General features: G+C 23.7%; 1 protein-coding gene across 2 annotated transcripts in view; it reads left to right on the top strand.

The window, feature by feature from the left end:
* The window catches only part of LOC129612231 (5-hydroxytryptamine receptor), a 100,754-nt gene extending 74,166 nt beyond the window's left edge, over window positions 1-26,588 (top strand). The window contains exons 5-8 of one of the 2 annotated variants that reach the window (XM_055525771.1): window positions 10,494-10,683; window positions 11,750-11,887; window positions 21,578-21,793; window positions 25,665-26,588. In XM_055525771.1, coding sequence (XP_055381746.1) covers window positions 10,494-10,683; window positions 11,750-11,887; window positions 21,578-21,793; window positions 25,665-26,495 — 1,375 coding nt within the window. In that variant the 3' untranslated portion in view covers window positions 26,496-26,588. The remainder of the gene's footprint in view (window positions 1-10,493; window positions 10,684-11,749; window positions 11,888-21,577; window positions 21,794-25,664) is intronic. The other variant, XM_055525772.1, reaches the window with a different exon arrangement.
* The last annotated feature ends 230 nt before the right edge of the window (window positions 26,589-26,818 follow it).

Genomic DNA, 26,818 nt, shown 5'->3' with positions numbered 1-26,818 from the left:
GGAAAAAAGCCAATCATTACTGTGTATTACATATCATTGCTTATATTACTTAGCCATAGTAAGGTCTTTTAAGACACTTCTTTCATTAGCAAAGTGTTTAACTAATTCACTAATCGAGAAATCCAATACAAAATTATTATGTAAGACGTGGAAGACGTGTTTGTTTTTAGTGGAAAAATATTATAAAAGCTCACTGTCATTCACACATAATTCTATTTAGATACTCTAATTTAGAAATACACAACACAGTATTGCTGCAACTTTGAAATTACGTGTACTATGACGTAAAATAAGTATACCTGTAATGAAAATAGCTTATTAAGGTATGTCATCCCTATTTTCAATATTAACTCGTTTCCATGAATAACCGAACAAATATAACAAATGAAAAATATAATAAACCCTAGCTAAAAAATTTCACCTCAATTTCTACTCACCCTTAATATTTTTTTAATTTGCACTACAAATAATGTCCTTCAATTCAAATTATGGTACTTTCTTCAAAATATCATTAATTTTTTTTTTTGAAATACTTTAAAATCTTATTTTTAAATGACATTCAGAAAGCAAAAATTAGCAAAATATTAAAATAGTGAAATAAAGTGGCCTATTCATTAAAAGATTTTTAATTAAGTTCATGGTATATACACGGGTTACCATTAACATTATATAAATAAGTAGTAAAAAATTAACTATGTAAACCCTACATAATAGTTGTATAACACTAATAATAGAATGCGGTAATTTTACTTATTAGGGAATATTGTTAAAAGTACTTTTGATTTTTTGTTTTTTCATAATTACCTGTTTACTTCAATTTAGTTCTCCTTTAAAACTTAAATTATAAACGGTAATTTTCTCTATACTGTATATATGTATAGGTTCTATGCTTTTATTATAATAACAATTATGTATGCTATAGTATAACACAATAATAGTAAATGAAAAATATTTTATAACAGAATATTATTGTATAAGAGTTGGAAAGAAATACTTCAGTGGCTAATTATGTATTGTTCAGGGAAATGTTTTTAATGTTATTGTAATTAATGTTGCTATATACAGTGTTGACAGCAAATTTGTATTATAAAGAAAAGAAAAAAAAAAAACAAAATTAAAATTGTGCGATGAAAAATTATAATTTATTTTTTCTTATTTTTTCATATTTTTTGTTATTGTCGTTGTATTCATTATAAAATTAATTTCTTTTTTCTTCTTCTTCTTCTTCTAACTAGGAAATATTAAAAATATTACGTCGACAATTTTATAATATTTACCACAGAAGAATTAAGCACGTGTAATAATTATAAAAACAAATAATTTGAAATAAATTTTCATTTTATTTAAAAAAAAAAAATAAAATTGTTTTAGGTAATTAAAAGTACTTTAAATGTCCTCGAATTTGAACAAATTTTAACTCGACATATTTCACAGAATAGAACTATAATTAATTAAGGAGGATAATTATGAGACGAGTTTTTAAAATGTCATAGAACTCTGCGATATTTTGCTCCTTCATGATTTTATTCAATGAGGCACAATGAAGATATTTTATTCACCATTTTCATAATTTTCCTCATAGAAACTCAATTCTTTTCAATTGTAAGAATATAATATTGTGAATCAATTCAAAAACTGGAATTAATTAATCCTTTCGTTTAAGTTTAATTGCAATATTTTGTCTAAAGTATAATTGAACAGCGAATGGAAATTATATTAAAAAAACAAAGTCTTATACCATTTTCTACTTCTAATTTACTCGAATGAAAAATTCTTGCGACCAAACGCTTTTTTTTCTAAAGGAGCTTACGAGCCACAAACAATTGGGTTCAAACACAATTTAATTAATAGCTATGCAAATAGCAGAGAATAATCAATAATATTCAACATTACTACTGTTGACTGCCGCTATTAACAGCCATTGTTAATTGGTAATGAGTCCTTTTTAAAGAACAAACAAGGAAAATTCAGACCTGTTTTCTGATAAAAGTAACAAGAAAATAACATTTCATTATAAAATAATTTTTTCTAATCCCATTAGAATTTTAAGGTTATTCCCTATAGGAAATTTCAAGAAAAAGAATATTTAAAATAAAAAGGATTTTTTTTTTCTGATAAATTTCGGAATTTTTTGTTTTTCTTTTTCTGGTAAAAGTCTTATAAATATTGATGACATGAAGATGACATAAAAAATTTTCAAATCGTCTTAAATAAATCTTTAATATTGATTTTGTTTTTTTTTTTTTTAACAAAAATTTTATTGAATTTTTGCTTCTTATTAAATTTCAAGAAATAAAAGAAAAATATTTTGTACCTTAAAAATCTTGAGTTCTCATCAAAATTATTAATTGAAAATTGCAAATTATTAGTAAATTTATAAGACACTTACAAAACAAGGTGAAATTTTTAATAACTAAACAGCACATAGTATCGAATTGAACGCGAAAATCATTTTCACAGGAAACAATATTTAAAAATTACTTATTAATTAAATAATTTTGGATTTTAAAATACTAAACTCTTCCCTTCATTTATTTCTAAAATAATGGAACTCCTTAAAATGTGCAAATTTTAAAAATGCAGAAATAAAAAGGTAAAAATTATACTCAGACTGCAGAGCAACAATTATGTACTGAACAAAATGTTTTAAATTTGAAGAGAATTTATTCCGAATTGAATGGCTCAATCTACTACTGATTCACTGGGTCTTTAGCGAGAAAGACTCGTTCATGAATTGGAAGAGAAGAGGATAATTTCAAATCTCCCAGCTTGAATAGAAGAAGATTTTAAAACTGTGTTCGATTTTTACTATGGACTCCAACGACGAATATGGTATTTTCCAGGCAAGAATTTTGGGTAAATCGGAAGAGTTGATATCGCTATGGGCCAAACGGTTGTTTATGCGAGGAATTTCCAGGGTTCATCTTCTTACTCTAAATCCTTAATTTTCCAGTTTTATATCGAAAAATGACAGTATTTGAAAATTTTAATAATAAAATAAAGTTGGGTCAAACCAATGGTTTGTATTGTAGCACTTTTCCCTTCAACAAGTGAAAATTCTGCTTTTAAATACAGTCTATGTATACCTATCACACTATAAAAATTATTTTCATTCATATACAAAACTATTACTAGGATTGCATATATTTAGGATGACGCATACTTTAGGATGGGTTAACATAATGCTCGATTTTAAGGGTTAATTGTGTGAGTTAAGAAAAATAATTATATTTTTTAGTGTCATGGAATTTACCGTTAGCTTTTTGAGTTTATAAAAATTTGGAAAAGCTTGCGGTTTCGGAAATATAGGGTGTCAAAAATTCAAATTTTACGATTTTCAAGAGGTGATAACTTGAGAGGGGGTGGAGATGGAAAAAAATTTTCTTCTAACAAAATGAACTATTTATTATTATCTAAAAGCTCCTAAAATTTCAAGCTTCTACAGGCTGGGGTCTAGAAGAAAAACGACATCAAAAATTTGGAAAAAAAGGACTTTAGATAACGGTAAATTTCAACGGCCATTTTGTTTTTCTAAAGTTTAACTATAGTATACTGCGCTAGGGGAAGCAAGCCGCTGCCTTTCTGCGTTTGCGAAATTTCAAAAATGCTTATGGTTTCATTGCAACAAATATTTAAAAAAGGCCACTTTTAGGGTTTTGGGGGGGTATAACTTCTAGAGGGGGGGAGATAGGTAAAAATTTTGTTCTACGAAAATAAGTTTCTAGTAAAGATCTATGTATATATAAAATTTCAGGTTTCTATCTTCAAGGGTGTAGAAGTTTTGTAAACAGACACACGGACAGACGGACGGACGGACGGACGGACGGACAGAGTGAAACTAATAAGCACTTTTTTCAAAAAATTTTTTGGAAAAGTGCTAATAAAACTATTTTTTGTTCGAGGCATTCATCATCTCAATTCCATTCATTTTCAACACAAAACAAAATTTATTTTTTTTTGCAAAATGGCAATTCTTTGTTTTTTCTTTGTTATTATGCTTATTCTCTCTATTTCTACTTTCATTTTTTCTTATTTTTGTTTTTGATACTTTAATAACAACTGAAAAAATTTAATTTTTCAGGATAGAAAGAAACAAAAACCCCATATCTTGTCTGGTAACTTTTTCTATTTTTATAGCAAATTCTTTTATTCGCAGAAGTGACAAAGGAAAATTATTCAACTCTATTTTATTTTACAAAACAACAAAAAATTCTAACAACGGTGCATGACTCCTTTTATTACAAATTCTACATATACACGTATACATACATACCTATGTATATTATGTATATGCTGACATTAAAATTCTAGCTATATAAGGATATCCTTTACATTATTGCGTTTTTAAGGTGTTGACAAAAACAGAAATAGCCATAAAATGATAATGGCAATAAAGTGCTGCGACATTTTATAAAAAAAATGCTATAGAAAATACAAGACATTTAAGAATAATAAGAAAAAATTTTAACAAAACAAGTTATAAAATTAAATATGAAAGTGTTTTTTAAAGACCATGGAAAAAAAAATAAGTATTAAAGCCTTCAGATTATTATTCTACTGTAATCATTATAATAATGGCAGAGAAAGAGTCATTGCAATAAAGGAGGTTTCTTTCAGGAGTTGATCTATTAAAATTTTTTCATAAATAACATTTTTCTTTTTTGTTGCATATACACATATTTACATACATTTGTTGATATTCGTATGACTCTGTTTGTAATGCAGCTTTGATGATCTTTGAAATTTATTGTCTTTGAAGTCTTTGAAATTCATAAACTGAATTAATGTACTCTCTAAAATCAAAGCTTAATCCTTAAAATGTCCATAAATATAACAGAATTTTTAATTCAAGTTTTGTTCAATTAAATTTATTGTTTTTTTTTTTTGACAATTTAGTCTTGTTTGTTGACGATAGTAGCCTGTTTTTTCCGAAAGGTAGTGTTGATTTTAACAAATCTAATACGGAATATGATTTTTATGGAGTTTGATTTTACTTATATTGTTTCAATTTTTTTAGGATCAATAGGTTCGAATCAATACTTCGAAAACAAAAATAATTAACTTCAAATCGCATCAGCGTAATGTTAATATCCTTACTACTATGGCTTGGTTAGTACTATTAGGGTTGATCGACTCTGTCTTATCTTGTGCCAGTGTGGGTGGCGGCACGGGAGTTAACAGGCTACAAATCCCCTAAAACATTATTAGCCTTCCCATTCTAGTCTCATTTTGCTTCTAACTCGTATTCTTATCATTTTAAGCAGCTTTTATTTGTATTTAGGGTACTTAATAGATTGGGTCATTCCAATGTCTCTTCTATTTAGCACTACTCTCATCATTTTTACACCAGATTTAGACATAATGTCCATATTCGTGGAATTTGTAATACACTGCCTTCAAAATTTGTTTCGGTTGTTGGGTCAAGGTTTTCTAATAGTTCACCGAAGGAATTTAAATCTATTCAGAATTTGATTATTCTTTTTAAAAAAAAATTATAGTCTCTTATTTTGTCCCCAAGTTACTTAAACTCAATTACTTAATAAAATTTTTTTTATTAATGATAGATTTTTCGTATTGGTGTTTTTAAGAATTTTACTGCCGTAAGTTTATTTTTCATTCAACTTGCTTTTGATTGATCCCATCATGCTCTGTTCATTCATCATTGTGTTATTAAATAGTAATATTTTTATTATATATGTATATTATTGTCCATATATGACACGATTTATACTCATTTTAAAAACTAACTGATTTTTACTAATGCCTATTTGGGCGAGGGAACAATTTGTATATTTTTATATTTGTAAAAGATTTCAGCAGACTTACTATGACTGCCCACTTAAATATGCTAAAATATTGTAAAACCATAAAATCTCCATGATTTTTTCATTCTTTTATCCAATTTCATGTGACACATATAATTTACATAATCTATTTTAAATTTTTCTCATTTGTTTATTTTACAAAAGCGCATTGTTTAATTTCTTTGTAAATATACTCGTATATATATACAAATTACTGTGTTAGAGGGCCTTTGGAATTTTTAATAAAACATTTTCTTACATAATAGCGTCGTTCATTATGTTATTTTCGTTTTTACGATATATCCTGTTACATACTTAAGCATATTGCATTTTATCGTCCTTATACAAAATAACAAATATATTTTCATATATGCGTATATACAAATATACACATATTAATTATTATACCCACTTTATATTTTAATATAGTGTAAAAATATTGTACAGAAACGAAAAACAAAGAAACTAATAATAAAAGGACAAAATATAAAAATTATATCCTTTATTTTTAACACATTCTTCTAGAAATCTACCTTAGTGTTCATAATATTGTTGTCCTTATTCCGTTATTGTGATTTTGTTTTTTCTTTAGTTTTATTTCATGTCATATCACTGACATAATTATTATTAAAGTTGAAAGAGAAAATACATAATATAAAAGAAAATTGACCAAAATCAGGGCAAGGGAATAATAAAATAAAGAAAATAATAAGAACAAAAAAGAAAAGAAAAAAATAGTAACATTTTACCGTTTTAATTTTTGTTATTTTTTTTTTTTTACAATAATAACTGTAAATAGCAAATGTTTTAATTTTGAGATATGATCGTAATAATATCAATTACAGTTGTACATATTTTTCTCTTACTTCATCTCTCTTTTTCTCTCTCTCTTGATTCTCTCTATTGTTGTTTTGTTTTTCTTTTAATAATGTGACATTATACACAGGGTAACATAAAACTTTTATGACATAAAATTCTTTTATTATTTTTAATGTTTTGAGTGCAAAATATAATAAAGGTTTTTTTTCAATTTGAAATTGAAAAAAAAAATATTTAAAAAGAAAAGTGTGTAAATATTAAATTTTAAAACTTTTTTAAAATTTAAGATTATTTTTTTTATTTTATTTAAAATGAATGAAAATTTCGATATGAACTGGAGGTATTAGTACTAACACTTGTAACATTGATTATTAATTTCTTGCAAAGCTGTTTAGAAATCATTGATTTGATATTGAGTTGTGAAAAAATTAAGAATCGGAAAATGAAGGACCTAATATTCATAAGGTATAAATAATTCTGCAAAATATAAAATATTATCCTGTATCTGTGCCTTGTAGATATGCAATACAAACCACCTTTTTAAACTATTGGTGGTTCTATTCCAAATAATATTTTCAATTAATCTTAATTTAAATTTGAATGAAATTCATAATATACAATAATGATTCTTGAATTTTATAATTTTTTTACTAAATCAAGTAAATACAAAAGAATAAAGTTGTTCCGAAACATAAATACATGAAAAGCAAAATAATTTTAAAAAATTGCATACTTTTAGGTGCAGCATAAGTATTTTTTTTAAAGCAGTGTATTTTAAAAGCAAGTATATTTTTTAAGCTTCAGCTATTCTTCTAATTGCTTTATTATGTTATTAGCTATAAAATTTGCGTATAACACTCGTAATGTAATTCTTACGAGTACAGTTAATTATGGATCAATATCGTATTTATAAAATTACGTTGACTCAATATGGCAAAAAGAAGATAAAGCAAATTCAGTCAGGATTATTTTGTAAAAGTGATTTTAAATATTATTGAAATATTTTTAAAATTAGCAAATTTTTATATAGAACTTTTAGATATTAGACAAATATTTTAATTCAAAAATATTAATAGTGGCTCATTCAAAGCTCATTTTGCTCTTCATATAATTTTGGCTTATAGATAGAGTTATATTAACGCGACTACCATAGGATGGATGTAGACTACATAAGCCTGTTGAAATATCACCAAATCTTCATATCATTCAATCTGCGCTCCCTAACGAGCCGCCTTGAGTAATAAGCTCTCAGACAGGAAAAAAAATACGATCCAAAGAATGTCTTTTCCGTCAAAATCAGACATAGGAAGAATAGATGGATCACTTTCTCGAATATTTAACAAATTTTTTATCAAAACCTCATCTAATTCAAAAAAATTTCAAAAATTAATCTTATCTATACTTAATATTTCTTAAGAGCTCAAAGTATAAATTTAAATTTAAATTTCCAATACTCTCTCATACTCTTTTAGTATAGAAAAGGAGACAAAATTAATTTAATAAAATAACTGGAGCCTAAATGTTTTTTAAATTAATGTCTAGGAATATTAATTATTATCAATCTGAATAATATTAATAAAATCCACAAGAAAATTTTTACAACAACATTTTTTCCACAAGCATACCATAAAAATCATTGAATTTAATCTTTTCGTGTTTTATTATAGACATGCAATCTAATTAAACATTTTTTACTATAACAATATTTTTTATGTTCCATCTGCTCATTTCTTCAAAAAAAATATAATGTAAAAAAATTAGTTTCAGACTGATAAAACGGGCTCATATATTAAATTAGATTTACGTAATTTTAATTGTTATATTTATTTTGAAACAACAAATATATTTTGTAATATGAAACTACAAAAATTATTAATGAGCATGACGAAAAACGAATTAGTTACCAAGCCGAAAAAATATATGTGAATAACTGGAAAATTATTTTGGAAGCTCATGGTATGGTACTCATTTAAGTATGGGTATCACAGAATTTAAAAATTAGTAAAAACGTTTTAATCAATCTAAAATGACTGTATTAAATTCTACACCATGAGAATATGTAAAATTACCTTTTAGTCTAATTGTGCTCTGCAATTTATTCCATTGGTCTCAGAGTTTAACAATGCGTTTCAATGCTCAACAAAATTTAACAGTAAACTAACATGAAAACCTATTCAAACTGACATCAAAATTATGAAACTAAAATTATTAATATTCTTCTGTTTGCATTTTTTCTCTATAAATTTCAAGAACATAAAAATTAAGGTCATTTAATGTTACAAGACAATAAACGCTTGAAAAATATTCAAAGGTCTCATAGATATACAAAATTCTCAAAGCTATTATTTAATTTGTCAGATTTTCTTTCATATATGAAAAACCTTTTATCTATTATCACATTATTAAAAATTTTTTTACTGTATAAAGGGTTTTTCTTAATTTATGTCCGAAATCACACACACAACAAAAATTTTCTAAAATTTATAAAACTAATAAAAATTGTTTTCTCTAAATGTAAAAAGAAATATTCTTTTCACACACCAGAAAAAACACTAGAAAAAACACAAGTTTTTAAACACCAGAAAAAGTAAAAGGTGGAAGAATAAATGTTATGTTGCCCTACAGGTAAAAAATATCAGCAACTCGTATTTCATATTCTACCCGCTCCATTCTTCTTATGATTCTCGTCACTTACATTCACTCCTATTACCATCATAAATTTTCTATTCAAGCTATCATCCGATTTTATATTTTTGTTGAGGTCTTGGCCATTTGATATTTTTGAATAATTTCAATCTGTCATCATTGAATTTTTTAATGTTTTTTTTCTTGTTTTTCTCTATTGGACAAAACAGAGGACCAAAAATTTATTTAGAAAAAATTAGACTCTGGTGTTGGTGTATAAAATTACAACAGATTTTTTTCCATTAAACAAACAGATATTTCTAAATAAAGAACAAAAATACGTTCAACAGTAAGAGTAAACAGAAATATGGTATATATGGTATATATGGTATATATATATAATATATATATATATATAATTTACATAATAATTACGAGTTATTCCTGTATATAGGTACATTATTATTCCCAATATAATGTAATCAAAATAAAACATTCACCATTTATTGTATTTTTCCTATTTATGCCTATGCTGTATATTTTGTACAGGATGTTTCTCGTATAAAATATTCAAAAATTGTAAAATTAATTTGAAAATTACATTATAGGTGTTGATAAAATCGTAATAATTTATAAGCAATAATATAGTAATAATTTACCGAATTCAATGGGAAATCGTAATTATAGGATCATTTTAATAAATTCTGAAATTTATCTGCTACTTTTTTACGAATCTGATTGAAATTGATTTACCATCAAATAAACAAATGGTAATACAAAAGATAAAAGGTGTTATTATGCAAAGCCATTTCTTCCATCCTGCTCAAAAAAATTCTCTTCAGAGCTGCTTGGAAATAGACCTTAACCGATTTCGTACTATTACTAGTTTCTTCACTGGGATTTTCCGGTAAAATATCACTTGCAAAAACTGAGCAAATCGGACTCCTTTTTCTGCAGGAGCGATGAGGAGACGACCATACATATTTTGTGTAACTATCCTACTCTGGCCATCAGGAGGTACAGATTGTTTGTTATTTGTTTGTAAAAGGGAGTAGTGTAAAATATGAGAGGGCTACAATAAGCTATGGCTGACTACTTTGGTCGAAGGAGGGAAATTCATTTGCCCATATCTCACTTCTATAATCTGCAATCTACAATATAATACAAAAAAAATTTCTCACATTTTAATATTTTTTTTCATTATTCCCATATTTTATTTATATTTTTTTTTTTTTTTCTTTACAGATACTGGGCTGTAACAAATGTTGATTATATGCATCAAAGGACTAGTAAACGAGTTTTTACAATGATTTTTTTTGTTTGGTTTTTTGCTGTTATCGTTTCATTAGCACCTCAATTTGGTTGGAAAGATCCTGAATATCTTGAAAGGATAGAACAACAAAAATGTATGGTTTCACAAGATGTTGCTTATCAGGTGAGAAAAATTAAAACGGGTAAAAAATACAAGTACAAGTCAAAGATTTAAAAAAAAATTTTTTAAACATTCTAATAAATTACATATTTTCGATTTATTATTAAAAATTAGATTAAATCCGGTTTTAAATTTATTTCAAATATTCAAAGATGGAAAATTATTCTAAAAGATCATCACTCTATTCCAGAATTTTATTCGTACTCTTTCAATTTTAAAAAATTTATTACATTTATTGTTCATCAAAACGTATACACTGTTAAAAATTTTCTATTAGAAAGCTGTAATTTGAACAGTTAACTAAAAAATCAGAGCAAATATTCGAACTAAATTTTACAGTAATTTAGTTTTTAATATAAAAATAACATTCACAATCAAAATTATTTTGCATAAAGTAATTATAAACAAGTAAAATAACTAACATGGGGGTAAATTCATTATTATGCGAATAATTTTATACTTAAATGACATTTCAATGTTATTCTTTTCCGAAAAAATCACTGGCTTCTAACATTTTCCAGGATTTTCTCCAAAATTAATCCTTCTAGTCAAGTATACTGTTAAATTTTAATGAATCAAATAATATTGGCCCTTCAACAGCAAACATTCTAATGTAAATTCAGAGCAAATAACTTCATTTAAAGAAAAAAAATTTTCAACTCATATTTTTTTACAGTGTATAACAATATTCAAAAGTACTTTAATACGCACTCTTGTCAATTAAATAAGTGATGTACGCATATTATGAAAAACAGACAAAAAAACAAAATTAAAAGGACATCAGAAACGGTTTATTAAATTTCAATTTCACGGTTATTTTCATGATTATTTTCTTTTATTTTGTTTTTTTTTTTATTTATTTAAATGCGTGTAAATAAAATCATTTAAAAAAAAATTTTTTTTTCTTTCATAACATAAAATGATTTTGCAATAAAATTTTACGATAAAAAATTTTTTTCTTTTTTTTTATTTTTTATTTCTTTTATTATTAATGCGTTCTTTTCTTTCTTTTTTACTATTTTCACAAACACATACATACAATCATTATGTATGTATGTTAATATTATAGGTTTTTGCCACTTGTTGTACATTTTATGTTCCATTGTTGGTTATTTTAGTATTATATTGGAAAATATATCAAACAGCTAGAAAAAGGATACATAGGAGAAGGCCTCGTCCAATCGATATTACAGCGAATAATAATCAGGTAAGAGGAAAAACAAAAATAAAAACCAAAAAGAAAATGTTAAAAAATAACATAACTGATATCATAATAGTAATAACAATAATAAAAGCAAAACAAATAAAATAATAAAAAAAAAAATAAAAAATAAAGAAAAATCCTGTTTATTTATTTTTATTTTTTTTGCTAGTCTTCTTCGTTATTTGTCATTTTTATTCATTTTTTTATTATTATTCGTTTTTTTTTTCTTTTTACTTTAAAATTATGTTTTGGAAAAGAAAAGATGAAAAATTACAGTGTTCGATATTTTAGGTTTTCTCTCTTTTTCGTCCTTAATTCTTAGCATTTTTCATTCATAATTCATTTGCTTGCTCATTTTCCATTTTTCTTATACGAATATTTTAAACGAATATTAATAAAGAAAAATTACGGGTAGGTAGAGAAGGAGGAAGGTGATGAGCAAAAATATTAAATAATTAATTCTCAAAAGATAGCAAAAAATTTATTTAAGATTTTTTTTTTATTTTCCAAATTTCAAAAATTAAAATCATTACAATCAAACTATTTAACTATATGATTTAATGATAAAAATTAAATTTCCACGAAAATTATAAAAGAAAATCAAATGAAATTAGTTTAATTGAAAATTAGAGACGAAAACTTAAATTTTTGAAAAAATTTTATAACACTTATACTACCACAAATTATTTTTTGTCAATTCATTCCACTACACAAATCATCACTCAAAATTCAAATATTAAATAAACTCTGCAAGATTAATTCTATTATACTTGGAGTAATTTATAACAATTATTTTACTCTCATTTACACCACATTCTAAACTATTTTAAATGTAGTCAAAAGAAAATATACCCATTGTATGTTTATTGCATTTTATTTAAAATAATTTTTTATATATTGCACTTTTTAAAATCCAATTAATATACAAATAAAAAACCGAATTTAACAATTTATACACCACAATGAAAAGCAAGAGAAAAGAAAAAATTCACAATGCCATATTTACAGTTAAACGAATAACAAAAACACATTTTGCATTTCCACACATTTTCACAATATAAAAATTCCCCACATAAATTCGTTTTGTCCCGCTTTGTAATATAAAAAAAAATTTTTCATCTGTGAAAAATGTAACCATTATAGTACTTTTGTTCAAGAATTAAAATTCTCTTAAAACTCATGTATGTGTAAAAATTTTATTTTATTTTCCTCTCTACATACACCACATACTCGTACAATAGAAACAACTAAATAATTTTAAAATAAACTTTGTTTTATTTTATAACCTAATAATTTACTTGAATGCATACCCTAAAAATCGGGTATATATACTTGAAATATAAAGTAACAAAAAGCACACTATTCCTATATATTACTAGTGGTCCAAAAATTTATTAAAATCCGAAATAAAAAATTTAAATAACACTCTGACTCTTGCATATATTCATTGCAAATGCAAAAAATACAAACAAAAAATAAGAAAAAATAAACTGAAAGGACATGAATAACGAGGATGTTAACATGTTAAGTAATATGATGAAAATTTTTGGCAACATGCATAAAAAAATAATAAAATTTAAAATAAAAAAAAGCTAGTAATAAATTTACTCTAATTTATTATAAAATAAAATTCATGTTAGAAAATTCGCGAAACACAAACAACAAAAAACAAACCAGCGACAAAATTTTTAATTTTTTCTATATATGTTATACGCCATTTTTTGCTTCTTATATACGTGCATACAAAATTTGATTTATTACTAAAATATTGTAACAATTTACTTTAATCTGCTCCTATTCAATGTGTAACTGTATTTAAATTGCAAAGTACTATAATTTTTTATAAAAATTTATAAATTTCCTGAATATTATGCAAGAAAAAAAACAAGGATCTATAGAATAAATTATTTCGTGTTCACAATGTATTCAGGCGTATCTAAAATTGATTTAATTTTTTGCATGAATAAATCTTTACATTTTAAATATTTAAACTATTAGACGCCAGTAAATGAAATTACGCTCAACATATAAAAAAAGATATTGGTAAATATTACAAAAATAAATTAACGGAATAGGTAAAATATGTTGTATATAATTCGCATAGTGCATTACATTAATAATTGGACAAATATATAGCATGAATTCTATTAATTTATTCCATATATAACAGTTTTTTTAGAGTAATTCCAGCAATTCAAATAGTTCTACTTCGAAAACAGATAATATAAGAATTTCAGATAACAGATTGGCTGTATTGAAGTTATCCTCTCTAATTATGTCAGCAGTAGTACTGAAAACTGAAGTTCAATGATGCACTCCAAAATCTTTGTAGGCAAGAATAATGTACTAAGAAAATTTGAACAATAAATGTTCGCACTCTCTATGGGGAATGAAAAAAACAAATGGATAAACCAACCGACCTGCAATGTTACAAAAATTTTGTGGGTTTTTAGCTTTGCTCTATTATTTTCTCTGTCGCGGACATGGTATAGTATTCTAGTTATAGATACGTAATAGACACTGACTAACCAGCGTTCATATGGCTAGGATTGGCTTCGTAGAGAATCTCTGCACGATTTACAATGTGAGACATGAAACAGAGACCTTAAAATCACGACTGTGTTAATTCCTTGACGAGGAAGGGAATAGTTTGGAGTACATTTAAGATAATGACTGATATTTCGGACTGTGGGATATGTACATTTATTTCCTTCAGTACGAAAACGAGAATGTTTGAGCCCTATAAATGAGACTCAGGTTTCGTTTTTATTACTTTACAATGATACCTGAATTTTTTTCTGGAGATTATCATGTGAAATAGTGTTGATGGGCCCAACGGTTACCTACGCGAAGCATAAATGTCACTCTAACATTATAACCAATTCACTTATATCAATATAGATAAATAACTGTTAATATGTTCCCTTGGGCCACCATTTGCAAGTATATACGATATTTTTTTTAATTTAATAGATTTTTCATTTATACTATATAGCAAAGTATAATTAAATTCATATCCATTTGATTACTACATAAATTTAAATTTTGTTAATGAAATTTAAAGGTTCAAGATTTTTATAATCCCATCAAAAATATTATCTTCTCATTCTACACAAGGGTTCTAGTTCAATTCAAGGCACTGGCATTCTTTGCACAAGTATCTACTTATAAAAATCTTATACCACCTTTTTTAGTGACATACCAGACTTGTGTTATATTACACAGCCACATCTAATATATGTGAAGGTGAACAAATCTTTAATGATCTCAAATTATATTTAAACAATTTTACGAATAAATAAATCCACTTAAAATTAATTATACAATATAACAGAAAAAATCAGAAAAAACTAAGAAAACCACAACTAAATTAATCAAAATTAATTTAAATGACCACTTAAGGTAACTTTTTTTTTTATGTATTTCAAATTTTATCTACATTCAGTCATGCATATTAAATCCCATTTGTACATACTTTTCATATGGTTATTCCCTTGAGTGTGTATGTACTGTTGTTGTTGTTTTTTTTTTTTTGTAATAATATCCTTTTTAACATTTATTGATTTTAGATTAATGAATATTCTCATTCTATATATACACACATATATGAATATTATTATTAATATTATTATAAATGATTTAAATCCAATAAATAAGTGTATTATAATTTTCATATTGAACAAATTATTCAAACAATCAATTAAGTATTTTTTTTTTTTTATGTTGAGATTTGGTGTGATTTATTAAATTGTAATAAATTTGGTAGGAAGAAAATACTCTTAATTTATGGTTGGTTAGTTGACGTGGTAGGCATAGTAAGTGAATCCCACTACCCCATGATTACCAGGCCGTCATTGAGCGTACGATTTACAAGTGGCCTATCTATGCCACCCGGTTCTCTTCAGGAATCTATGTTAATTCCCAATGGCAATCTTCGATATTTCATCGAGTGCCGTCGTTGTAAAACTAAAAGTATATAACTACAGAATGAATGAATAATGAATGCTGAGAATTTTTCGTTAATGTCAGATAAAGCAGGCGGTAAAGAGAATGGAAACATATTCTGACATATAATTCATAATAAAATATTAACTTCAGACTACTACTCCAAAAAATACCGAAAACTCACCGAAGATTCGAGGGAAAATTCATATTTAAAAATTTGGAGAACTTTTGGGATCAAAAGAAATATTTGACTAACCATTCTGGGTAAAACCAGAGGTCTGCATATATGGAAAAATAATTCTGACTAGTGTATTATGAAACTCTTTTTATTAAAGAAAACTTTTTTGCTTTTTTTGTATACAGATGTTAAAAATATTCGAAAGGCAAAGATAGATGGACTCAAACTGCCGTCAAACCTATCAATAGTGTTGGCCTTTAACCCAAACTTAAACGCATCTGAATAGCTACAAACTCCTTAAACTAGTTACACTGACTAACCATTAAGTTTGTTCCATATCATGTTTTTATGTCTACATACAAAGAAGGAAGAAACGGAAAAGCTGTCTCAGCATTTTAGGATAAATCGAGAGGTTTCGTTCGTTTCAGTCTTTCAGTCCCAACCTTCTCTCCTATAAGTTAAAAATTGATGGTAATCTTTAGTACCTTTACCTAGAGCAAGAGCACGATTTCTTTATTCCAAGATTTTTCTTGTACAATCTTAAAATACCAAAAAATCATTTGTCATTTTAAAATTGTACGAGAGCACTTTTCTGCTACATATGCATTTCATAATAAATTAAATCCAAATTGTATAATTTCTACTATTACATGCAAGTAAATGTTATTAAATTACATACATGTTATTAAAAAAAAATTGCATACTTATAGGTGCTCTTAAAAAATTTCTTAAACATATTTCTTTTACATTCTTATACATTCTTATATTAATTTTTTTCCCCCGTACAATCTTAGAGTTAACAAGAACATCTTCAATTTAATATATATATTTTTTCCTCTCTTCACAAAAGTGTAATATTTTCCCCCTCAATATAAAATCCTTTAAGAGAAATTTAATAAGACAACTTGAACTTTAATCTTTTAAAGCAAAAAATTCATAATATCATATGTGAGTAACATGTTTATACTTACATATTTAATAATAACATAAGACTTTCAAATAAAAACCAAGATATAATTATATATATATAATATATAAAGAAAATATTATTATATACACATATGGTATTAAATATATTAGTTATGAAAACAAATTTATATAAAATATATTTTATAATAATTACACTTACTGTTGACATTTTGACGTTGTATAAGGTACTCTTAAATTTTATTTATAACCTTTACTCTATGAAAAATAATGTTATCGTATTCGTATAGCAATACACAGATATTAATATAAAATTAATAAAATATAGCTGCTTTAATGTTATACTATTCGCTGCGCTATTGAAATTACAAATTCTCAAAGTACTTGTAAATAATTGCATACTTATAGGCAATATTTTTCTACTTATACATAGACATACTTGATTTTTAAGAAGATTTTAATATGAACACAGTTGAATTTAAATTTTTATTATAACCATTATATCGAAAATTTTTAGAGGAGGATTAAATTTTCTTAAGTTATAAAATGGTTTTTATTTAAGAAAATTAAAAATATTAAATTAAGAAGGGGGAATTTCCAGTGCACTTTCAGATTAGAAAATGAATTTGTACTCATAGATATTGGTAAGCTTTTTAGAGAAACCTTTAATATGTTATTCCCAAATCTCAAAAGATCCCAAATTATATACGGTCCCAAAATATAAATTATAAGAGAAACTACTGTTATACTAGTAGTGCGACAAACATTACAATCCATAAGAAAACCAAAAAACCAGTACCAATTTAAATGACCTTTGATAAGCTTCAAATAAATATGCTGATTAATTAAAATTAATTTTATATAAGTAATGTAATCATTTAGTTAAACATTCCTCAAAGCTAAACTGATCTAATTTCAAAGAAATTCAAAATTAAATCATCTTTCATTCAAAATTTATATTTATTTCAAATAAATATTTATTTTAATTGAAATAATCTTGAAATTATTCTTATATCCTTTAATAAATAATTTTAAATTTAATAAACAAATACAAAACAAAAAATATTTACGATAAAATTACACAGAGATGGAAAATAATATTACAATTTAATTACAATAAGAAATTTAAAATCTAGACAATTAATAATAAAGAAATAATTTTGTTCATTTTACTAAATAAATCTCAATTCGCATGTAATAAATCTATATTAAATCAATTGAATTAAATTAATAAAAAAAAAACTTTAACAATTCAAATGGAAAATTATTTACATATTATTTTTCATTATACAATATATTTGAATCTGTACTATTTAGAGAGAGAATTTAATAGTTCAATTTAATTACATTTGAATATGGTTTACATTTAATTGACTATAAACCAATATATATATATATATATACAAAATAACCACATTATATAACCATATGAAAATTAAACTTGAATAAAATGTAAAAGATGAAGAAAAAACAAAAATAAATACATGCTCCACTTCAATGAACTGAAAAAGTTAATCAAGAAAAACCCAATTCATCTTCCTAACATCATCATCACCATCATTATCATCATCATCATCATCGTAGATTAGAAATAAGAATATTGTGGCCTCTTATTTTTTTTTATATATGCGGTCAATTTAAGATTAAAACATGAATTATACATTTATATACATTATATATATAAGTATGTTTTATAGTATATAACAGTAAACAAGTTTTATTTAATATATTATATATATATATATGTATAATTAATCTTAACTAATAAGTTAAATAATATTTTGTGGTTATATAAAAGAAAATTTTACAAACTATCATATTTTCTTATATAATTTTATTATTAAAATGCAAGTGTATAATTTAAGAGATATCGAGATCATTCAATTACCGAGTCTTGTATAAAATTAATATAAAATAATTGCAGCTAAAATTTTTAAATCCTTACATAGATAGTAAGGATCTAATACAAATAATTCACATATAGGTTGAAATTTTTTAATTTGATTCTGGATTTCAATTAGCAGAAAAAATATTTCGTCGATAAATGCGAAAATTTTACAATTTATGGCTTTTCAAGTTAATTTAAATTTAATTTTGCAATTTCAATATCTCTCATTTTTTTGGTGAAGTATAAGCAAGTTTATGCCATATAAATAATTTATAACGCTTGATATATTGTGTAAGCTATAAGGTAATTAAACAAAACCAGTTTATAGGACGATTGTATACAGCTCTTTTGAAAATTTTATTAGTTCAAGGAAACTATGGTTTCAGAATTATGAATTTATTTTCATATTTTCAATTCAAACATAGCCAGCTACAATTCGAAATTCAAATCCATAATTTAGTAAAATTTGATTTGATCTTAAATTTGAGTTGAATGAAAAATAAAATTGTCCCACAATGGAAAATCATCTAAATAATTAATTTATAAAAATTTAAAATTAATTAAATTATTTTTAATAAAAAAAAAATTAATAAAACTAAGAAAAGAAAATTTCAATTTTTTTAAAGGCACATTTATGTTAAAATCACGAAAAGTTCAAGTACAATCAATGTCAATTTACCATCATAAAAATTGTTATATATATTCGTATAACAAAAATTAGATCTTATTAGAAAATATTGTTATACATTTTTATTTCAATATTATAAATTTCCCTTTTTCTCATAATTTTTATTTGGCAATTTTAATACGGATAATTCTACTTGTATATATACAAATATATTGAATATATATATATATATTAAATAATTTATTCTTAATATATAAAATTATGTTTTATATAACAAAAAAATAAAATATATAAATACATAACTGAAAAACAGTAATTTATTAAAATATTGGTTGGGAAAATATGAAAAGAACAAACAAGATAAAAAAAAAATGATTGACTGCATATTGGTTGAAAATTTCCCTCAAAGGCATAATGTATAACTTTGCGTTTACTTCGGGTTTTTTACCCTCTCCTCTCTCCTCTCACTTCCTACTACCACAATATGTTTTAATTTTTTTTTTCACTCTAAAATATTTTCAATTAATTCTAAATGCCTTAGGCTTGCATTTCAAATGAAAAATGGAAAAAAAATTCTCTTGTAAATTTCTTAGAAGAGAAAAAGCAAAACAATAAAAAATTCTTTTTTAGTTGTTTTTTATATACATACATACATACACATATAATGTATGTATACATAGAGTTTTCCTGTTGTATTTTGGTTTCTTTCTCATGATTTTTTTTTATTCTTTTGAATATTATTTTTAATTTATATTCTTTTAAATAAAATATTGGAAAATGAAAATATCAATAGAATTTAAGAAATTATTTAAAATTTTAAAGAACAGTGGCGACTATATAAATTAAAAATTTTAATAAATGAAAATCTTTATTATTTTAATATTTTTAATTAATCAATTTGTTTTAAAATTAATTAATTAAAATTTCTGTTAGTGTTGGTTTTTTTATAAATTTGAGTTTTGATTTATTTTTAATAATACCATCATAATTTTTGATCTTCATTTGAAATAATTTAAATTTTTTAGATTCACTCAATATTACACACATATTAGATTCACTCAATAATTAATCTCACCAAATTAATTTATTTACTCAAACCATATATTAACACTCATAATTATATAATTAAAATTAAAATTCTGTAGAATTCCGTAAAGAAATACTGTAGAACTCCATTCAGAAATATCACTAGAAAATTTCCCTCGAAAATCCAGAATTCTTTTATTTTAATTGCTATATTCATTCCGAATCATTCATTATTTTTATTTGTTATTAAGTAAATACTCCATTAGTACCTGTTTTAAACCCTTTTAATCTTCGAATTGAAATCATTGTGTTTAAAATTAACAATAACTTAATGCACGAATTTTGAAAATTAAATAGCATATTATTTCCATAATATTAAAGTAATTTAATTTATAATTCTATTTATCATAAATATATTTCAAAAATCAACAGAGCTTACTAACATAATGGAATTAAAGGTGCATTAGTGTGACACAAATTTTCATTTGAATTATTCCAAAAACATTAAGATTCACATATTACCCTAAAAGTATGCAATTTTTTCAATTTCATTTCTTTGTTTTCTTTTAATAAGAATAAGTTCTTCATATTATTCTTCTTATTATTTTATTGTTATTATTCTTATTTTAAGTATATAAAAGGAAATCGTCATATTATAAAAGCGTGCATATAATATTTCCATAATTCTTATATTATATTTTGTATACATAATATAGAAGTCATACAAATTTTCATATAAATTAAATTTTTTTTTTGTTACCTTATCATACATTTTAGTATATATATATATATATATATATATATATGAATATCACATTATATAAAATTTTAAGAAAATTCAAATACCTATATAATTCGAAAGTCAATGTAATAATTATAACAAAAATAACATAACAAAAAAGTATAACAAATAAAAAAAAATTTTAATTCATTCTCTTAAAGAAAAAAAAAATTCTCATCCTTTTTTTTTCTGTCTCTCTCTCTCTCTTTTGTTATAATATTATTCTCTCTCTCTCTCTCTCTCTTTTGTATTTTATTTTTATATATATATATATATATATGTATATATATATATATATAAAAATTAAAATATATATATAGCCTGTACCACAAAAGAAGAAAACACGTTTAAAAATTCGCATAGCATCAAAATTTACTAATCAAGGCAAGTCAGCTGCTTCCTCACTAGGTTTAGTTGAAGGTAATTCAACAAATACCGTTAATACCGTTGAAGATACAGAATTTAGTAGTAATGTTGATAGCAAGAAAGGTGTCGAGGTCACAACTACTTTTAATAATCCAACAAATAATGATGAGGTAAGGTTTATACATAATTATATATATATATATACATATATCTATATATATATATATATAAAATATCTTATATACATATATACATAAATTTAATTCGAAAATTTATATACTACATACTCGTATATATATTTAGTATAACATTATTTATGCAAATATATAAAGTAATAAATTAAATTCGATAACATTATGTAAAACAGTATATGAAAACAACATATAGAAATATATATAGAGAATTATTTATATGTATATATGTATGTATATATATATATTTGACACATTCATTCATTATACTATTATACATTGTATAACACAATGCGACAAAACTTTTTTTTTTTTTTATTTTACTCTATCTTTTTTTTCTAATTTTCGAGTTTTGCATAGAATAGAAATGTTCAATAGTGAGGTAAAAGATTTGATAAGTGAAAGGTTTATGCCCTTTCCATAGGAATGCAATTATGTAATCGAAACTGTAATAATTTTCACAATAAAATTAACAATTTTCCTATTAAAATATTTAGGTTCAATTAAATTAACAGTCCTCTCACAAATTCCACTCATAAAATTCCCGTCATGTTAGCTATGTAACAGAGTAATTCTAAGTCAAAGATAAAAATTCAAAACATCAAAATTTAATATGGCTATTCTCTTTAAATTGCTTGTCATGTTGGATTAGTTCTTTTATAGACTTTCTGCTTAACTAGAAACGTAATTCATAATTACTCCATTACGAATATTCGCAGCAGAATTTTAGAAAATCGTAATTGGCAATATAAAATTCATGATAGGGCTGGAAATTAATGGCTCGCCACTGTTCAAATATATAGTATTGCTTCAATACGAGTATAAATACTCTTTAGCAAAAAATTTCGTACAAATTGTGCTAAAAATTATTAAAACCAATCAATTGTGTAAAGGCAGTAAATTTTGTAATGTAAATTATTGAAAACTAAATGTGATATATCCTGAAGAATCCTTGACTTCTTGAAATTAAGATTTTTATTTTACAAACTTTATCTAATGTAAGCCTGTTATACATTTTAATAATAATTATTATACCATAAATACAATGATGGCAGCTCCGAATATTGTGCTAACACCGAATTAGTTTAGATTTCCTAACCAAATTTGAAAAATTTAAACAACATTAAGTCTATAACCAAACTTCATTTAAAATTATAATAACCGTTTAAATTTCGTAAAATTTTTTAAAAACAAAAAAAAAAACAAAATTTAAAATAAAAAATTTTCCTTTTTGTCGGTTTGCTTGGATGTCAAAAGTTTCTTCCTGAAGAAAATTCTTACCTAGAAAAATAAAATTGCTTTTTCTTTTATTTCTTCTTTGTCATTAAATATTTAAAGTTTATGAAAAAGTATTTTTTTCCCTACTTTTCTGTTAAATGTTTACCGTAAAAGTTTATCAACTTTAAAAAGAAAATCATTGCTAGTTACGAGAACAAAAATAAATAAAGAAACTATAAAAAATAAAAAAAAAAAACTTTTCACAAAATTTATTTTTGTAGGTCTGCATTTAATTTTGTTTTTTTTTTTTTTTGAGATTCTCTTTAAATTTTTATTTTTAATTTTGTTTAATTTTTCAAAAAATGAAATTTGAAGCCACTATAAATTCTGCTCTTAAAACCACAAAATTTTATTTTATTTAAAAATTTAATAATTATTACAGCGATGAGAAAATATTGAGATTTTCTTAAAATAATTTCAAAAAAATTAAAATTTTTATAATAAAAAATAATTTTAGGGTAATACGAGTATTCTTAGCTTCATACGTCATATTCAATTTATATTTCTTAAATTAAATATTCAATTATCCTAAAACCACCACAAAATTATTATGCGCGGATTTACCTGATACATCCTGATTATATTATCAAAAATTATTACACTGGCTGTAATACAGACCAACATTTCGCTAAAAAAATCATTGTTTTACATATCATGGACATGGGAATCGAATACATTCCTTTGTATCAAGATATACAAAACCAGATATATACAAAACGAGATATGTGCTCGAATAGCAATAGAATATGTCCTTAACCTATATAAATTTAAGATATTCATAGAATTAATTCCTTGTTAAATTGTATGGGACCAAGTCTAAAAAATCATAGTTTATTCGACTAAAATAATTATAGATTACAAATGTTAATGTAATTTTTTTTAAGCAAATATAATTATGCAAACATATTTGAAGAATTCCTAAATATATTGGAAAATGTATAAAATATTATAATAATGAATAAGCAATTTATATACAATGTAATACAAAATGTTAAATTATAACTTTAAAGTAAAATGCAAGCAGATCAATTTACCTTCAAATAAAAACTGAATTTTATATAATTTAATTAAATTTATTGATATTGAAAAATATTGTTATTATCAGAAACTATCAAGAATTCACAATATATAGAGAAAAGAAAAGGAAATATGAAAAAATAAATAAAATGATAACTAAAAGGCATTATCATTTCCATTGAATTTTATTCGAATTTTCATTTATTATTTTATTGCACAAGTATGAATAATGTATGCAAATTTATTCATTATAATAAACTTAAATGCACATATACGAGTATTTGATTTTAAAATTTGCAAAATTGAAAATTTCATTTAATCCTTATATTTATTTTTTCCTTTAAATATTCAATTGCAAAAAAATAAAAAACAGAAAATTGTAAATGGAAACGCAATCTTAAAAACCTTGTGAATTGCATAAATTGAGGAGTTCAACTGAAAAAATTTCATTTTATTAGAACTTAAAATGCAATTCTTTTTATTCATTCTTTTATATCAATAAATTCTAAAGCTATTCTTAGTGGTACAATTTCAATATTTTTAATATAATTTTATAAAAAAATAGATTTTTATAAATTTTGTAATAATAGTAACTTTAAAATAAACTCATAACTCATAATTATTTGCATTAAAAAGAATTGAAATATTATATAACAGTTATTGGAGCGGAACTTTTCTCTTTATAAATTTGTAATATTGCAATAGAGAAATCATTTCTTAATATTATATTCAAAAATTTTTTATTAGAATTACAAAACTAAAACTCAGGCAATATAACAATTCTTATTAATAAAATTTTGAATTTTTATATTTATAAAAGTTTAATATTGTATACGTTATTAAAAACATTAACATAGTTTCAATTAGTTAATTAATAAATTTTAATCTTCTTCACTTGTTCATAACAAAGAGTCCGAGAGAATAGCATAATATTTTGTTACGAATTTTTTTCATATATTGGACAAATATAATAAGTTCTGCGTAAAAGAAATAAAAATTTGTATCACATTAAAAAAATTAGCGTTTTTAATGAGCGTAACCGAAACAGTAATCAATTAGTATAACATTTCTTATATTATATGAAATATGTTCCATTAATTAAAATTAATCATTTATTCTATAACTATACTCATACATATATATATGTATTGTGTGTAACCATATTAATCCACTTTAGTATTAAATATTCTCAAAATATCGTATAACAGTATTGAAAATCTATTATAAAATTGTTACTCATTAAAGTTTAATGGTAAAACAAGTCAAAATTTTTAAGTAGAAAGCTAAAATGTGTTCGTGAGTAGAAAATTTAATTAAAAAAATTATTAATAAAGTAATTTGCTATTTCTCTTCAACTAATAATTCTCTTATTATTTGCATTTGTTATTTTTTATTTCTTATACTTTCATTGAAAGCATTTTCTAATTTTTTTTTAATTTATTCAAATTTCATACAAAATATAATAAAATTTGTTTTGTATAACAGTTATAAAAATTATTTTTTCTTTTTAATTTTTCACTCTTAATATAAAAATTATTTTATTTTTATTTTTCAGATACCAGTTTCATCAACTAGTCAAATAACAACTGTTTCACATATAGTAGAAAATAAATCAAATACCGATAGTATTAGTAATGAAAATCAAAATATACATGAAAATCAAATAAATCCTTCTAATATAATGACCAATAAAATTAGTACAACAACAGCAACAACAACAACAACATCATCAATAACAACATCAATAACAATACCTACAATAACAACTACAACAACATCAACATCATCATCAACAACAACAACAACAACAACAACAAATAATAATAATTTATCAAATGGTTCTGATAATAATCAAATGATATCAACAATAGCAACAACAAATAATGATAATAATATTATAATACCACCAACATCACAATCAACTGTAACAACATTAACAATAACATTACCGCAACATCAAACACCAGCACAACAATCACAACAACAAGTACAGCAGCAGCAACAACAACAACAGCAACATAATCAAATAACAACACCATTACCACATAATAAACAAAATCATAAATTAACAGCAACTGAACAAATAAGTAAACGTAAAGAAACATTAGAGGCAAAACGTGAACGTAAAGCAGCTAAAACATTAGCAATAATAACTGGTGCATTTGTTGTTTGTTGGTTACCATTTTTTTTAATGGCATTATTATTACCATTATTTGATTTTCATATCAATGATGCAATTGCATCATTCTTTTTATGGTTAGGTTATTTTAATTCAACATTAAATCCAGTTATTTATACAATATTTAGTCCAGAATTTCGTTCAGCATTTAAACGAATATTATTTGGTGGTCATCGTCCTCAACATTATCGTAGTGGTAAAATGTAATAAAATTTTATTTTTTTTTTTTTTTGTTTTTATCTAATAAATATACATATATAGTTTATTATGTATAACAGTATAACAGTATGTATAACAGTTTATATTAGTATAACAGTTAATATTTGTATAATAATATATATAATATAAATTATTCGTGTATATTTAAAATATATAAAAATAACTATGAAAAAGAAAAGAAAATTAAATTACAAAAAAAAAAATTACTTTTTAGTTGTTTTTTATATGAATTTCTATTTTTTATTAAAATTACTAAAAGGAAAAATTCCAAAAAAAAAAAAAAAACTAACAAAGCAAAAAATAATATATAG

This window comes from Condylostylus longicornis, unplaced genomic scaffold (assembly GCF_029603195.1).
Source record: "Condylostylus longicornis isolate FDR11 unplaced genomic scaffold, ASM2960319v2 ptg000064l, whole genome shotgun sequence".
In the NCBI taxonomy this organism is placed as follows: domain Eukaryota; kingdom Metazoa; phylum Arthropoda; class Insecta; order Diptera; family Dolichopodidae; genus Condylostylus; species Condylostylus longicornis.
The sequence above is the reverse complement of the archived record's forward strand: the minus strand, read 5'-3'. Positions and strand labels throughout refer to the sequence as shown.